The sequence below is a fragment of the Apteryx mantelli genome, chromosome 3, assembly GCF_036417845.1.
Source record: "Apteryx mantelli isolate bAptMan1 chromosome 3, bAptMan1.hap1, whole genome shotgun sequence".
Taxonomy (NCBI): domain Eukaryota; kingdom Metazoa; phylum Chordata; class Aves; order Apterygiformes; family Apterygidae; genus Apteryx; species Apteryx mantelli.
In genome coordinates this window covers 112,088,716-112,105,304 of record NC_089980.1, presented here as the reverse complement: position 1 = coordinate 112,105,304, position 16,589 = coordinate 112,088,716, and the positions used below count along the sequence as shown (strand labels likewise).

The 16,589-nt window shown below is 35.9% G+C and overlaps 1 protein-coding gene across 1 annotated transcript in view; it reads right to left on the bottom strand.

Moving 5' to 3' along the window:
- Positions 1-16,589, bottom strand: part of HMGCLL1 (3-hydroxy-3-methylglutaryl-CoA lyase like 1) — an 81,432-nt gene that overhangs the window by 26,787 nt on the left and 38,056 nt on the right. The window contains 2 exon segments of the mRNA XM_067294825.1: positions 3,966-4,154; positions 8,693-8,756. Of these exon segments, the coding sequence (XP_067150926.1) occupies positions 3,966-4,154; positions 8,693-8,756 (253 nt within the window).

The window sequence follows — 16,589 nt, the reverse complement described above, 5'->3', positions numbered from 1 at the left end:
GAACCAAAGCGGCTAGAACCTGTTTAGATAAGTGATAGATGGATGAGTTTAGCAGCCAGCCATTTCTATTTGGATTAAAAAAAAAAAAGTTTATTTAATCTTTAAAGTTCAAGGACCTTAAAGACATTAATAAAACTTTATTAAATATTTTCAGCTATCTGTGAGAGGATATTTTCTATTCTAATGTTGATAATGAAAACCTTTATATTCATAAGTTTGGATTTTGCAGTCTGAGACACCTCGAAAGTTTAATTATAGGTTTGCTGAATTCCATTTCTGGTACTAAAGTGTGGATTTGGGATTGTTTTTAATTTTCCCTGAAGTTTCTATTTTCTGGAAAAATAAAGCACTAATGAAAAAATATTTTCATTTGGCAAGTCATCAAACTCATTCATCTCATACTGTCCAATAAGGTGGAAATGATCACACAAAGGTTAAAAATCCTTGTTTCTGGTAAGTCGTTAGCATTTTACACTTCCTTTCTGTAAGTTAGGACCTGATTCCGGTAGTGTAAGTAAGGATCAATTTATATTAATGAATTAAGATTAGTGATTCAAATTTGATACGTTTCTATGAGATTACCATGCAATTGTTTCATTCATGGAGCTATCAATGCAGGCCAAATCTCCTTTTTGTCTCTTGGCATATTCTTTCTCATGTTCAGATATGTGCTATGAAAACAGACTCACTCAGCTATTTCTGGCAACTACACAAGCTATGCAAGAAAATAGTTCTTCCATTAAAAGACTTCCCGCTTCTTACCCATTCTGTAAATGCTATGGGGGTTAATTGTCAAGGTAACTCAAATCTCCTGAGATCAGTGGTCTACCTTACTGGGGCCTCTCCAAGCAGAGAAGTTTCCTGATCCATCTTTTTACTCTTCCTTGGAGGTCTGTAACAATTTCCTATATATGTTTTACTATTTGTTTTAGCTACGTTTTGTTTTTGCCACATTAGCTAACCTATATATGAATTTTACTCAAAATATCACAACCCCTAATTAGATCACCACATACTTCCCATCTTCTGATTTTGGCTCTTGAATAAATTGCATACTCTGAATTTTAATATTTTACTTTCCTGATTCAGCCAAGTTTATGCCAGTTAATCAAGAGCCAGACAAGTTTCTGCTAAAATGTTTAATATTTTGTTCTGAAACACCACTTCATGTTCTTCACAACTTTACACAGATTCTCTTCAAAACAGAAAGTGTATCTCCTTTCTCTAGGCAATGCTTTCTATCTGTGTTATTCACTTCAACAACTTAAAAAATTACTTATCCCTTAAAAGTTGGCTTATCTCTCCTCCATCTATCACTACCTATCCTTTTGCTAAAACAACACACATAAAAATGAAGACTAAAATTACAAGGCTACTTCCCTGCTAATTTCTTATACAGATACAGCCTGTCAGTTCTAGATGACTTTGGATCAGGCCCAAACAAAAGAAAATATTCTGGGTAGTATAATCCTACATGAAACAATGTGATCTGTATAAAAAGTCACTTACTGAATCACCAGCACCTCTTTCCACTCCTAGGAGATCTCCCATCCAAGCACTGCCTGAATTAGTGTAGAGTGATTTGTGGCTTTCCAGCTGTCATTCATTATTTCTTAGAAAATACAATATACAATAGTATTCAGCCTGAGGTTGGAGTCTACAATGTCTTAAAAAGAAGGTAATTTGCTTGCTGAATATTCTTTATAATTGTTTTCATACAATAATTGTAGCCTGTTATTTCTATAACCCCTCAATCACATTTTACTCCTCATGAAATACTGTATCTGTCATACAGGCCCATAGAGAAAAAAGGGTTAGAAATTCCATCTGTGGAGAATCTGGACCATGAAAAAAATTACTGAGTTTAAGGCAAGAGATTTTGCTCCAGCACCTTAAACTACCCTGCATTTTTCTTTGGGAGACAGGAAAATACAAACAAGCCTGACAGCAGGGGCTAGAAGTGACTTGGTTGTTCTGATCCAATGGCTTTGGCACTCTATAATCAAGATGACCAGTAGAAGCTGCCCTGTTTTAGAAATAATATTGATTAGTTGTAACTCAGTGCTAGTTGCCAAGTTTCTTTGAACAAAGTCATTATTTAGAATCAGTGGTAGGCTACAGAGACAGGAAAGGATGTTGTGACGTAGAGGCCCAGTTTGAGGATCCAAGAGTCGGGGTCTTACCTTCAGACTAAGCCAAGGAGCAGCCTGCATAAAACCAGTCAGAGCGCCTGTGTAATGCCTACTTCATCAAGGACTTTTGGCTAAATCTATGACAAGTTCAGTTCAGCACTAAATACAGCACCTTTAGACATGCACTGTAGCAGAATTTTAGCACATAAGGAAGTTTTCTGCTGGAATTTCAGGCATCTCTGGCTTCTCAGCAATCTGAAAAGGCTGGGGGAAACTATTTTTTAGATCTATTGCTTTCTTGAATTTACATCGTAATTAGCCTAAATTGCACATTAGGTACCTAGGAGCTTTCTTCTCCTTTAGCTCTTACAAAGTTAATTTAAGAAGTAAATAAAAAGACAGGAGCATGAGGTAAATGTGAAATATAACACTCATAACAGATACTGGGGTTAACAAAGCATAGCCATTGTTTCAGTGTTTAGTAGGTACCATGACAGCAATTATTTTAAGGAAGTATTTGAAAAACAATGCTTCAAATATTTTTATGAAGAACCCCTCCCATGCTCAAGGGTTTTCATGCTTTTAGCTATTACATCTGCAACTGAAGCTAACTGTGAAATTAGCAATTTATTTATCCCATGATACATATGTACACATTTGCAACACTAAAAGCAAGTAAGGCTCAGTAGTGAACACCACAAGTAAAAGTTAGAACCGTTTTTACTGGATTTTGACATTCAATATCTAATCAAATACCTGCAGAGATTCCCATATTGAAACATCTCCCTGTTCCTTCTTCTTGCTGATACCATTAAAACTGTTAATATACTGCTGTTCTTTCTAAACAACATATGCAGCATGCCAAACTATCAAGTCAAGAAAGAGAAAGATGATTTTGTTGTATGAATTGCAAGGAAGCGGAAATAAGAGACACTGCAAAGTATAAAGTAGAACTTACAGACCTACAACTTGTGAACAGCTTTTGTTTCTGTAACTTTTAGTAAAGAAACCTCTCCTTTGGAATGCATATATATTTGAAAATGTTTTTCATCAACATAATATCCTTACAAAATGTACATTAGAATTAGTAATCTGTTTCCTATAGTAAGTATCTATATTATTAAGAAATATAAACTCAAAGGAAAAGATATCTTCTACGGAAATTAACTATTGCTGCCTATTTAGCAACAGATTTGAAAGAAGATTAAACAAGATATAAAGTTATCATTCATCTTATTTGGAAGGCATAATTGCTAAACATGAAATAATACTGAAGGCATGTTAACAGTGGCAGTACTAAAACACTCATTCTTTCTAACACATTCCCAAGAATTTAGATTTATCAGTGTGAAAACAAATCCAATGCATGTAATTATGCATTGTTCTATTTTATATTTAGACATCTCTTTAAACTAGAAATTTTAATTTAGTAATCTACGAATGTGCACATGTTCCTAACAAAAGAGGAATCTGAGACATCAGAAGAAAATATATTTTGTCTCTCTCATTCTTCCAAATTCAATGGCATTTAATCACCATCACTGTCTCTTAGTGTTTTTGTATGGAATTCAAGGTAATAAGAAGATAAGAATTCAGAACTGACAATTTCCAGTTTCATGCAGGGTTGCAGAAAGTGTTTTGACATTTTCTTGGCATAAGCAAAAGCAGTAATACCTGTAGACAATCTGAAGCACGAGCAATACTTTCTGAAAGTCTGGTGAGTGCCTGTTTCCTATTCTGTTGATTTCCTTAAGGACGAGATTTTTTAAATTGTGCATTTGAATTGAACTAAGACTATTACTATCATATCTATAAAAGGAGGACCTGAGTTACCTGTATGGCTGTGAGGATATTGGCTAATGCCTGGCCATACGTGTCATGACAGTGAACAGCAAGAGCATTCAGAGGAATTTCTTTCATAACAGCTTCCAACATCCTTTTCATACTTCCGGGAGTCCCCACACCAATTGTGTCTCCCAGAGATATTTCATAACAGCCCATACTGTACAGCCGTTTAGACACCTGATTAGAAGCAGAGAAACACAAAGAGGTCAAGATGAAAGAGTGAAAAATAGGGTTCAGAACATGCAGTAAAAAGGACACACTTATGTATAGCTGTTAGCGTATTATAGGGTTTTGTTCCACTGAGGTGGACCTAGTATCAGAAATCCTCTATTTATTCTTGAAAATTGTCACCCACAACAAAATCCCATAGACTCTCTTCTTGAAGTTTTTAGTTTTGCTTCCATACGTGGAATAACCAACTAAGCCAAATCCATCAACAACTTGCTTTTCGACTCTCCCACAGAATTCAAAGAAGCAAGATTTTACACTATGAATTAAGTTTCTGTCAAGCCCTTTCCCAACATTTTCCTTTCTCTGGGGATTTTCCAGCTGTTTGGTTTTCTCCATGTACTTTTCAGTTTACAAGTTGTACAGGGTAAAGACCTGCCCTTTTGTTTGCTTATTACAAGGAGCCAAGCACTTGGCTGAACTAAGACAATAAATAATTAACTAGAAGCCTGATTTTGCTTTCTCTTGGCACTGAAAGCATCAATGAAAACCGAAGTTTTAACATGCTCTAGCTAGTATCAATTTTTCTTGCCTTTCATAAATCCAAATGTTAAAATACAAAAGAGCAAAACTGAAAAACAATTAACACAGTCCTTATGTCTTAAGATTTTTGTTAATACCAAAGAAAATCCTACACAAGTGTTTCCTACTTCTATAAGTACAGCCCTAAATGTTTCCGGAATTATGCCTTTGAGGAGTTCTTTGTATGAATAAGGGATTTGAGGTCTGGCCCCATAATGACTGTGTGGAGAGAGACATACACTAGGAAGCACAAAATTATGTTTGCACTGAAAATACTGCTTTAGAAATTGAATATAGGAACTTTCTATCTTAGCTTGTTGAATTTATTTGGAAAGGGTTTCAATTTATTTTCAGTTCCTGAGTATGTTTGTCCCCTTTAGCATCCCCCACTGTGTATCAACACTCCCAAAAGGAAACTCCACTGGCATGGAATCCCAGTCTAGAAATCAACTGTTTAGAAATGAAAAAATATACTCTTTTTCCAGAACAACTTCAGTTGCCCTGCACTTTGCTGTTAAAGCAATTCTAAGACTTCATCAGTGGTATTGCTGTGAATATGTCTGAGGAAGCTGACAAAGCACTGCACCAGCAGTCCCGGAAGTACTGGATTAATATTGCTGTTCACTTAATTCAAAGAACAGCTGAAAAAGAACTTCAAGCAGTCTGAATTGCTCTGCTCAAAGCTTGCAAGTTCTATGACTCTTGCAAATGTAGTAAAACTCTTTGTGCTTTAAAGTCAAAGAATCCTGGGTTCATACCACCATAAATTTGATATATGCTTAAGAAAAGGACATTCACCAGGATTCCATCTTGCAGCATATATCATCAGCACATGGCAGGTGTTTAAATTGGACTACAGCTATAAGAAAAAAATGGATCATCATGCAGTTAGTGGTGGACTACCTCTAGATAACCCCCAAACTTTTGCTTAATATCAGGGTGAAAGCAGCAGACTGTATTTTTTTTCTAGATGTTCTTTTTTATCCTTGATTCAAAGTATTTCTAGCTGAGTATCTTAGTGATGACTAGGAGGCTACGTAAACAGCTAGAAATCATATCAGATTCACTTCTTTTGAGTGCTCAGTCTGTGGGTCTTTCAGCTTTTGTAAAATCAAGCCCTGAAAGGTCTTGATAGAGAGTACTAACAAGCCGAGCATCATCACTGACTTTTCATGATCTAAATTTAAATCAATCCTTAAAAAGCAAAGGAGTATATATTTAATTCCAAGAAAAATGTGCATGTTTGAAAGCTGAATGGTAGTTTTTTGTATTGGATTTTCTATCCTACTATCCTTCTATCCTTTCTATCTTATCTTAGAAGAAGTCTCATTATTTATAGTTTTGTAAGTTTTCAATATGAATTTTCAGGAGGAAGGTGGGGGAGAAGAGAACACATTGTTTTGTCAGTTTAATCAGAACATGATGATGAGGCTGAAGCTTTGTTAATAGAAAAGCGTTGTGCTCTGCACTCACTGTTCAACAGTTTTACTACGCATGAGTCTTGTGCTGCTCCTCGTGGGAGTACTGCCCTGATGCCAGGCATTGACCAAAATGCGAGCTGCTGACCCAGTACTGCAACCCCTTAAGCATGTGAACAATCCTATTGCTGGAAAGAAAATCTAAAACTACACTCTTAAATTGAATATAAACAGGTCGCATTCCAGTTACAGATGTTTTTTAAGTGAATAACAGCATAAATACACACTGCAATCCTTGTGATGTAAGGGAAACTTTGTAATAATCTAAATAATATTGAAACAAGAATACATACATTTTCTGTGGCCTGATCAGCAAGGGAAAATTACTGAATGCTGGAAAATATTTATATGAATTCACTGATCTAGGTTAAAAGGGAGCTAAGGAGAGAAAGAAGCAGGCAGAGAGACAAAAGCTCCAGATAAAAACAGCCAAGTATCTGGCTGGAAGATAATGGGCAACACACTGGTTTCAAGGATGTTACCTTGTGTTTCCAACAACTTTCAAGCCTTATTTGTCTAAGGTTAAAAATAACAAATCGGAGGATTATAAGTGGTTAAAAAGTGACTCCATTTTAGGAAGCAGGGTAATAAAACAGGGCTATGCAGTGGTTTATTTTACAGGATGAGAGAAGAACCAGATGGATGTGCTAGATGGATTCTACAAGTCTGAAGGCATCTGAAGTTTAGACCCATTAGATCTTTATCCATAAAATGGTTACATATCTAGTAAGCCAGAAATGCATTGGTTTGTGATCCATTTCTCTTAATTACTTTTGCTCCAGGTAAAAAAGCTTTTGCTTAAAAAAAATCTGGTCACTGTCGCTGATCCTGGAAGAAACAGTACCAACCAAAGTCATAGCTGCTGATGGCAATGCACAGTCAAGGGAGTGATATGCTCCCATTCTGAGAAAGATGATGACCAGCAAGGCAGCCCTCTGACAGGGTTTAGCAGCACAGCCAGTAATTTTGATAATCCTGATTCAGCAAAGAATGAGTGCATGTGTTTATGTAAAACCCATTAACAGCTAATCAGATGCTTCTAGATAACCATCAATGCTTGCTGAATCAGGGCCTGAATTAATAACATAACAAGGTACCTTTTATTTTTTAAGCACATACAGAATGGTGTACACGTATAAAAGAAAAAACTTACTGGGATGAACACAGAAAATAAAACAGCTGTGTGAGTAAAAGTTTGAAGGTTTGGAACACTAAATAGCTCTCCCACTGTCAAAATGAAAGGGAGCTCTTCTGTGCAAGGAGAGTAGTTAGTTTTAAAAAATGAGCAACACATGGAAAGAAGCCTATTGGGGAACATGATATTGCAGTAAGCAATTTACCAACAGCACAGCTGAATCTGTCATCACTGCTTAACTAAAGCTGTGTCACTTCTAACTTTCATTTCATATTAAAACCAATTAATTTAGAAATACTGAATACCTTCCAATTTAGCTATTTTTTCAAAGAGTGAGAGTATATGTGGCTGCCGTGGGAGCAGCACTATCGCAAGTTCCATCTGGAATGTAAACTAGAAGAAGATGCAGGAGGACAGGACCTGAAAGCCACACACACAGAATACAAGATATAAGACAAATACTGACTAGCTGCTACAGAACAAAAAAAAATGGTTTGGAGATTCTGCTAGGTTGCCAAAAATAGGTAATTAAGTGTAACATGCACAGTGGAAGAGAAGGCAAATCCTTCTCCAGGAGGAAAGTCAGCATGTCTTGCATTGTGCCTCTGGAATTATCTCCTCACTTTCATGTCCACTGCCCATTTTGCCCTCTTTGACTTCCTGCAAAATATGACAGCTGTGTTTCACTCTCCTGCCTTTTTAGGCCCTCAACTCTTTTTCTGCTGGAGAGAAAGGCTGGACAAAACATCTCCTTCCTTCTCCTTTATCTTACTTGGAGAAAAGTGCTGGGAGGGAAGGTGCACCTTATTCCATCATAGGAGTATAGTAAGGTAAGTAGCAGGAAATTATGTTGTGGAAGAGTTTTGATTCATGCCTTAATCACATGATGCTAGTACATCATGTGCCAGAAACACAATGTTTTGGTAGTGGCACTGAGGATGGACAGTGAGCAGTATGCTCATGCCAGCACAGAACAGATTTAACAGCACGTTCCATTTGCAAGAAGTTGTGCTGGAAATCATCTCATGCAACATGGTCCACTGACATATGTGCTTGATTCTATTTCCTTAAGCATTTCCCTGCCATCTTGTTGAAGGAAATAGCATCTTTTTTTTTTTCCTCAAGGTTAATTATAATAAAAACACATTATTTTCCTTAAACTTGGCTGGATATGGTTGAAAAAAATAGTGAGGTTATGCAACCAGCTATAGAGTAAACTATGTTTTCTGTTTGTTTTCCTTGAATTTTATTCATTAAAGATCTTTTTAGGATTAAGTAGAGAAAATAACTTAGGCACATTTTAAAAGGTATGTTTTTATCATTAAAAAGACAAGCCAGAAGTGCATTCTTACTTCTGCCACTTTAGCTGGTGTGATGTTTCCTTCATACGGGCATCCCAGTGCACATGACACATACCTACAATAAAAAGAACAACACACAAAGATACTTTTGTTTTATATAGGCTTATCTATATTGGTCCACATGTTACATTCAAAAAAAAGGTTACCTTAAATATAACTTTGAATATTTAAGTGGGTCATTGTAGAATAAAGATTTGAATGAAAAGTTAAAATCGCATCAGATGAAAATAGAAAATTTCTCTTCTTTTTTTTAAATCACAGATCACATTTTATAGCTTTATTTATGATCAATGTATGTCACAAATTGTAAAGGATCAACAATGCAGCCAAATTAATGCTGCTGCAGGAAAATTCAAATTGTCCTGGTATTTCCTTTTTAAATTTTAAGAGCCAGCTCAAGGTTTTTCTTGCCTGGCCCACACAAGGTATCCAGAGGAAGTAAGATATCATTTGCTTCCTTGTGCCAGCTACCTATTCTATAGATAGCAACACAAAGATACAAGCACCTTATAACAACCCTGCTATCGCATGAGTAGAATTCTGGTGAATGGGGTAGCTCTAATCCCACCCCATTCAATTTCTCTAGTGGTATTTCTATCCCAGCGCCCCAGAAAAATGATAATTCCATTGCTAGCTGTAGCTTAGGTATGGCTTCGAACAAAAGGAAACTGAGAAACCAGACCATCTCTCAGCAACTATCTGCTCCACAAAGCACAAAAAAGGCCGCAACTGAGCCTTCATTCTTCAGTCTTAATACTGTGTTAATGTAGAATTTGGTTTAAATTTCCTGTTTTAATGATAATTAAAAGCCATGAAATTCCAATTAAACTTTTAATTGTTTATCTTAAATTGATTAGAAATAGGATTAAACTAACCAGAAACAGGCCTTCAAAATCAAAATAAGTGTGGCCATAGAGGGATTTACAACAAATTCAGAGGCAGGCAGAGCCCCAGTCCCAATGGGAGGTTGCTCAACTGCTTAACAGGAGAACAAGAGCCTTCATCGATTCCCCGTCACTCTCTTTCTATCAACACGGAAGGATAAAATGTAAAATTATACACTGTATAATGCAAACTGGATTGAATGGAAGCCAGTTTGTATGTAGTCAAGATCCATAGGGTAAGGGAGGTATTGTTTATTTGCAGTTGAAGGAGAAATTGATTGATAGAATGTGAAATCAGGATGAGCAACAGGCAAAAACAAATTGTGAATTTGTTATTATCAGCATTTTACCATGGAGAACATATTCCATTCCAATATTTGAAGGTAGGGTGTTGCACAGTGGAACTAGCAGCAAGAAAGAAGCAGCCCGTGAACACAAAAAGAATCTGATTAGCTCTGACAAAGAAATGGAAATGAATTTTTTTTCCACAGAAGTGGTTGGGTCCATTACATCCTGCTCATAATTCTAGTCCAGATGCCTAGTAGGCATGATTTCAATTATTTGTATGTTATTATGAAAACCAGGTTTTCAAAACTTGGCCATAGACTTCATCGAATACCATCCCACCCAATTTAGATGTCACCATTTAAGTTTCAAAATTCTGAATTTACTTATCTACACTAAAAATAAAAAAGTAGCTACTTTGAACAGTAAAAACACTGCCTTGCTTTTCAGTGACATGTACTCAAAAACAGTTCAAGATAATTTCCTTATATTTTCCACATATACACACAGATTTTGAAATGAAACTGAGCATGAAAAATCTCAGACCCAAAGGATTATTTTTTCATAATACTATGGTACCTAGAGTTAGAGAACACACAGACTTTTATTGCAACTATTTTGCAACATAAGCCACAACACTCATTATGAAGTGAGCAACAGTGCTAAACACAAAGAAAGTAAATGCAAAACATAAATGTTTATACATGTCTCTCTAATTAGCTATACCTTATATGTTCCTAACAGCTATATACATTATTATCAAGAAGACCTGCATTTGGTAGTGATAATGTGGCATGAATGACATCTGGAATGGAGTAGAGCAAACAAAACTAAAAGCAGGCCAAAAGGTATCTAGAGAACAAGGAAATACTCCCTGTAGTTCACACTAGCTAGCAGAAATCTGCCTGAGCTCACATAATTCAGGTGGGCCTGCTGGGGTATGAAAGTATGTGATGACCTGAGGAATCTGTCTACTACAGTGTACAAATCTGTTTGAGATTATGAGCTCTCTGCATGCTTACACCATCGTGTTTAGGCTAAAATTTTAAACAAGGAAAATATGGTAGATATAATCTATCTGGACACTGATATTCAATATCAAACTGGAGAAAATAGGTTTACTAAAAGAATTAGACAGGTAAGGAACTTCCTAACAGAGAGAAAATGAAGTCCTGTGGAGAATGAAAAAAGAAACTCTTTTTAGTAGAGTTCATTGAGGATGAGTTTGGCACAATTTTTATTTAATTTTTTCATGCAATGAATTGGCATAAAAAGTAGAAGCATGATGATAACATTAAATTTAGTGGCATTGTACAAAAAAGTATTGTGATTCCATGAGAAAGGACAGGAGCAATAGAAATGGAACTCAGTTGATGGCAATGACAAAGAAAGTGAAATGCCTAAAATGAGGCTGTAAAAGTATCAAATACACTCCAAACATACATCAGGAGAAGCATTTTCAGTAGACATCATAAAATATGAATTCTATTTGACAAGGTCTTGTTATGTTCTCCTTTGAACATAACACTTGAACACTGAAATAAGAGATGCAATTTGAGTAATTCATAGAAAAAGTAATACAAGCTGGAACAGATGCAGAGAAGGGCTGGTACAGCTAGCAGGGGTACAGAGAGCCTATCACACAAAAGCAGAAAATATGCATGTCTACACGAATGAGGGAAGATAATCAACTATCTGCTCTGAGCATTTGCCAAGACATCTAGACTCAAGGCAGCTCTGGGTGGAATGCTTTGTAATTGCATTTGTGCAGTTCCAAATTAAGTTTCAGTGAGAGGAGATAGGTTTCGATAGAAAGGTAGATCTGTTATCTACAGGTACATTTGGCAGTTACACTTTCTCTTTAGTGTTTGAAATAAGCCGTAAGGCATAAAAAGAGAAAAGAAACCAGCCAAAGCAGAGCCCCAAGACCGCCACCTACACCCCTCCAAATTGCGAGACAATTCCAAAGAACATGCTGAAGGAATGCTTAGAAAGAAAAAATCAAGAAGACAGAGCCACATAAGGCAACAGAGGACAAAATTTTAAAGAAGATCCTGGTCAACCGCAGCAAACACTACTGACAAGTCAAAAAGAATGAGGATAGACTACTGTTTCTGAGATCTTGTCATCGGGGAGTTTGGTGAGAGCTGTTGCAGTTGCAAGCAAGGAACAGAAGCCAAAGTGTAGGAGTTATAGGAGGGAATCACAGAAGAGGGTCTCCAGACAGTAATTATAAACAGCGCCTTCAATGAGCTTAGGAATGAAGAAGAGATAGACGATGAGATATGAGATGAAGAACTGAGTGGGGTCAACGGTGAAATTTTTAAGACACAAATGCTTGCTTATATTGCAATGGAAAAGAGCCAGAGGACAGTGAGAGGTTAAGAAAGAGAATAAGGGAGGGAAGAAATAAGAGGGAGAGCAGAACGTGGGGTCACTGGGGCAAGTGGAAGGGGTACAGATGGAAAGTAGACAAGAAACTTCTGCTGCTCTGACAGTGGAGGAGAAGAAGGAGGAAGGATTACAGAGGGAGGGAGAACAGAATGACAGAAGGAAGATCATATTATATCTATTTTTCCTTAGGAGAAAGGAGCAAGATCCTGCGTGAAGAAAAGAAGCAGAGGGAAAGAAAGAGAAGAGTTTGAGCAATGAGTTACAGAGGCAACTGGGATTCAATTTTGGGATTCAATTAAGTTGAGAATACAGCTGTTTTCTAAAAAGATGGCAGGACTGAAAGAAAAAAGAATTTGTAATGAAAAAGGCTGTCCTGGTCTCAAGATATTCACCAGAGACACTCCACAGTATGAGAGCAGAAGCAAATTTCTGAAAGTTCACAAAGCAGACTTTGCAATGGAAGTGCTTAATTCTAAGTATGTGCTTAAATCTTTGCTGAATCAAGGCCAGAGTTTTTAGTAGCTTAACCACGTCTTTAGAGTACAATTGAAAAAAGAGTCCACGCAAGCAGAGGTGAAAAGAAGTACCTGCAATATGTGAAGGCTGCACTATAAAGCTGCTCTAGGAAAACACAGGTAGATGCTGTTTTTCTCAATCAGGTTCTGTGAGATCAGAATTACTCCCTGTAGTAAAAAACTGATAAAAAGAAGTTCTCTGCTTGTTTCACCAGGCAGAGTGAACTCTTGCTTGTTCTCCAGATTTCACTGCAGGTGAGTATCTTTCAGTCGTCTCATAAGTTGTTTTTTTATGCATATAGCAACAGTAAAAAATAAAAAAATAAAGCCCAACAACTTTACTGTATAATATTTTGGACAAAAATGCTGAACAGTCTCTGGGGATGGCGAGGAGAAGGAATAGGAAAGGAAGAGAGTTTTCAATTTCTTCCAATAAGCCCAAACCAAACTGCAATGTTCCACAAATGGTATAGACAGTATATGGTCCCCATGATCAAGGTCAGTAGGAATGGTGATAATCACCACACCAGCCCAATGACTGTGAAGTGCAGGATAAAAAACCACAAACTGGGTAAATGAGCAAACTTTTCATAACCGAAGTGTGCTAAAAGCAAAATGAATCCAAGCAGAAACTGAACTCCATGTTGTAATCAGCCCTTTGTCAGCTTGTTTCAGCAAGACTTCCAGAGCCAGATCCACAGCTGCTACCACAGCTGGAAGCATGGAGCCTCCTGAGAAGCCAGTTGCAGACTCAGATGCTGCTGTTTCCTGTTTATTATTATAGTGTAAGTTCGCATATAATTTACCATGTTCACTGCAGATGTATTTATTTTTATTGGATGTTCGTGCTAAAATGTATATGCCGATCATTTGGTGAATTCGTAATATTAAGGTTGATATATTCTGTCTCTTTGCAGAGGAAGCCGTTTGTTAGAAACAGGCAATCTTTACTGTAAGGAGAGGGAAAACAGAAAGAAGAGGGGAGGGAAAGGAGATTCTTCCAGAAACAGAATCTCCAAGCCAAGTCCAAAATGTGTAAATAAGGCCAGGATTTTTTTCCGCATTTGATTTTTTATTGAAAAAAACCTCCTTTTATTTAGTACTTATTTATAAACAATATACATGCTATTCCAAGTGAAAACCTATGATAAATAATATTCTTTATTATTTTTTGAGTGCCCAGAAATTCTGCTACAGTTTGTGTAAAGTGATGCAAAATGTAACTTTCTGCTTAAAAAATAGAACAAAACTATTACTGTAATCAAGGGCCACTTAACCACTTCAGATTTAATGTATTTGATTATCTGTACACCAATCAATAACATACCAGCAGACATACTGTATTGTTATCTTATAATTTGATACTAATATTTAGAGTCTAATTTTACATTATCCTTTTGAAGAAACAGAAATCATTTTGAATTTCCTCAGGTGTCACTTATTAAAAAACAAAACCCACTATCTCCTTTGGCCCACCAGTATCACTTTCTACCTTTCTGCAGGCACAAAAAAATGTGTGAAAGGTGGTATAAAGTGATTCCTAAGGAAAAGCTCTCCTCCTACATAGTGTAATCATGCAGTAAGATAGAGCTAGTATAATGGCTCCTACATCTTTTTCTTAACCTGTCTCCAGTACAGAGAAATACACCAAATCCCCACATCCTAGCAATCTCTGGATTCTCAAGCTGTGCCAGGGGACTGAGAGCAGCTGGCTTAATACAGTGTAAGCACAAAGACTTGTTTACCACTTACACACTAAAATGTGTTGCTTCTAATTCTATTAAAGGCTCGTCTACATTGTGCTGTTTGCACAGTCTCAAGTTTAGGCTGACTTATAGACCCTGCTATCAATATAACTGACTATGCTAAAGAACTACACAAGGTAGTTAAAAAAGGGGAATTTAAAGCAATACCCCCCCCAAAAAAAAGTGTACTCCAGCCCTAAGTATTCCAAAATGCCAGAAAATAATTGAGTTCAAAGTTTCTGTCTGTATTTATAAAATACATGCAGCTTTGAACTGTATTGATTTGTGCAAGACTGCATTGTTGGAGTTTATCTCATGGTACTTCTAATTAGATATATAAAATACAGTGTTATAAGGCCAGCCAAATGTCTTATATTAAAGAAGTTAATATGAAATGTAATAAAAGGAAAAGGGGCATTATTAAACTGAATCATAAAGATCAGATTATCTTGATAGTCAGAATTTTCTAACAATATTCAAATTAAATAGCTGATAATTAATTTCTGGAATTATTTGTTATAAAGTATATTAAAATCAATGTGTTCTCAAAAATGCATTTTTTTCAAAATAAATCAAAATATCACTAGCGGATTCAAGACAACCAAATTGATTTTTTAGATAATTTCTATTATTTTGCATCTTACCTTGTCCATTATCACAGAAATAAAATAATAATTCTTTCCTATAATCAACAAGAAAATGTATCTGCAGTAACCTGTAACCTTTATTATAGCATAATATAAAAAGAATCAGTTGTGGTATTTAAAGATACTAAATAAAACAATAATCAGTGTGGTACCTATCTGTCATAGCAAATATTATTCCTGTATTTCAAGGATATCAACCAATATTTGCATTTTATACAAAGACAAATATAAGCTAAATATTGATATATTTCAATATTCTTTTATGTATTGCGAACTTCATCATACTGTTCATTCTTAAAAGTTATAGGTCTGCAAAATATATTTTAAAGGAATTACATACATCAATTTAGAATTAACGTATGATTACATGTGCTCTATTTTATGAAGCAGCAGCTTCTTAAAAAAAGGCTTTTAGAGTTAAAATAGTTATTTTACAGCAAACATTGCCATCTGTTTTTCTAACACCGAACCTCTAAACATTTGCATGCACATTCACATTTGCACATGCAAATAGTCCAGCTGGCCTCAGAAGGGCTATTCACACAAAACTTTTTCAGGATTGGGACATAAGCATGCAAGATGGTTTTTAAATGATGGTCACGAGGAGGTGCTTTTTTGGTACAGAAAAAATACAACTTTCGGCTTTTATATTCCCAGTAAATTTGCATTTGAACTACAACAGTCACATACAGAACTGACTGTTTCAACAGAAGTTATTCTGAAGCTATTTCACTGTTACAGGACACAAGGCATGTGCTGAAGTTCCATTTGTGGGAAAACGGGGACAGAGGACTCCTTACTTCATTCCACCCAGGGAACTTGTTCTTCCATGTAGTAATTGCAATTTATTTTTGTGTCTTTTTAAATTTTGGATTACATTCACTTGGAGGAATCTAGCTTAACTAGAATGTATTTGTCTAACAATTTCTCTGTATACTACATTTAAATTTACATTATATTTAAATTAAAACACAATCCAAGTGACTACTTGCAATCAGCACATGCCACAGCTTTCCACCAATCCTGACTGTTTGGCTTCATCTTTAAGCACTGGAAAAGTAGTAATATTTTTTAATAGTACCTGAATTATGCATTAAAAGATGCAGTCCTAAAAGTAACAGTATTTTGTGCCATTTCACATGCAAAATATGCATAGTAGTCATTAGCTGACCACAGTTTAGAACACTGATTTGGCACAGTGTCTCCACAGAATGTGTCCCAGATGTTATTATAAAGTTTTAATGCATGTACAAAAAAATAAAAATAAAAAACCCTTTATGACACTAATAAATGGTCTAACTTCTAAGACCATATGCAAGATTTCAGTTCTTCATAAACATTTAAACTAATTTAGTAAACATTTAGAAAACTGTGTACTGTGCTACAGATTTTAAATGTGACAGCTGACAACATAAATT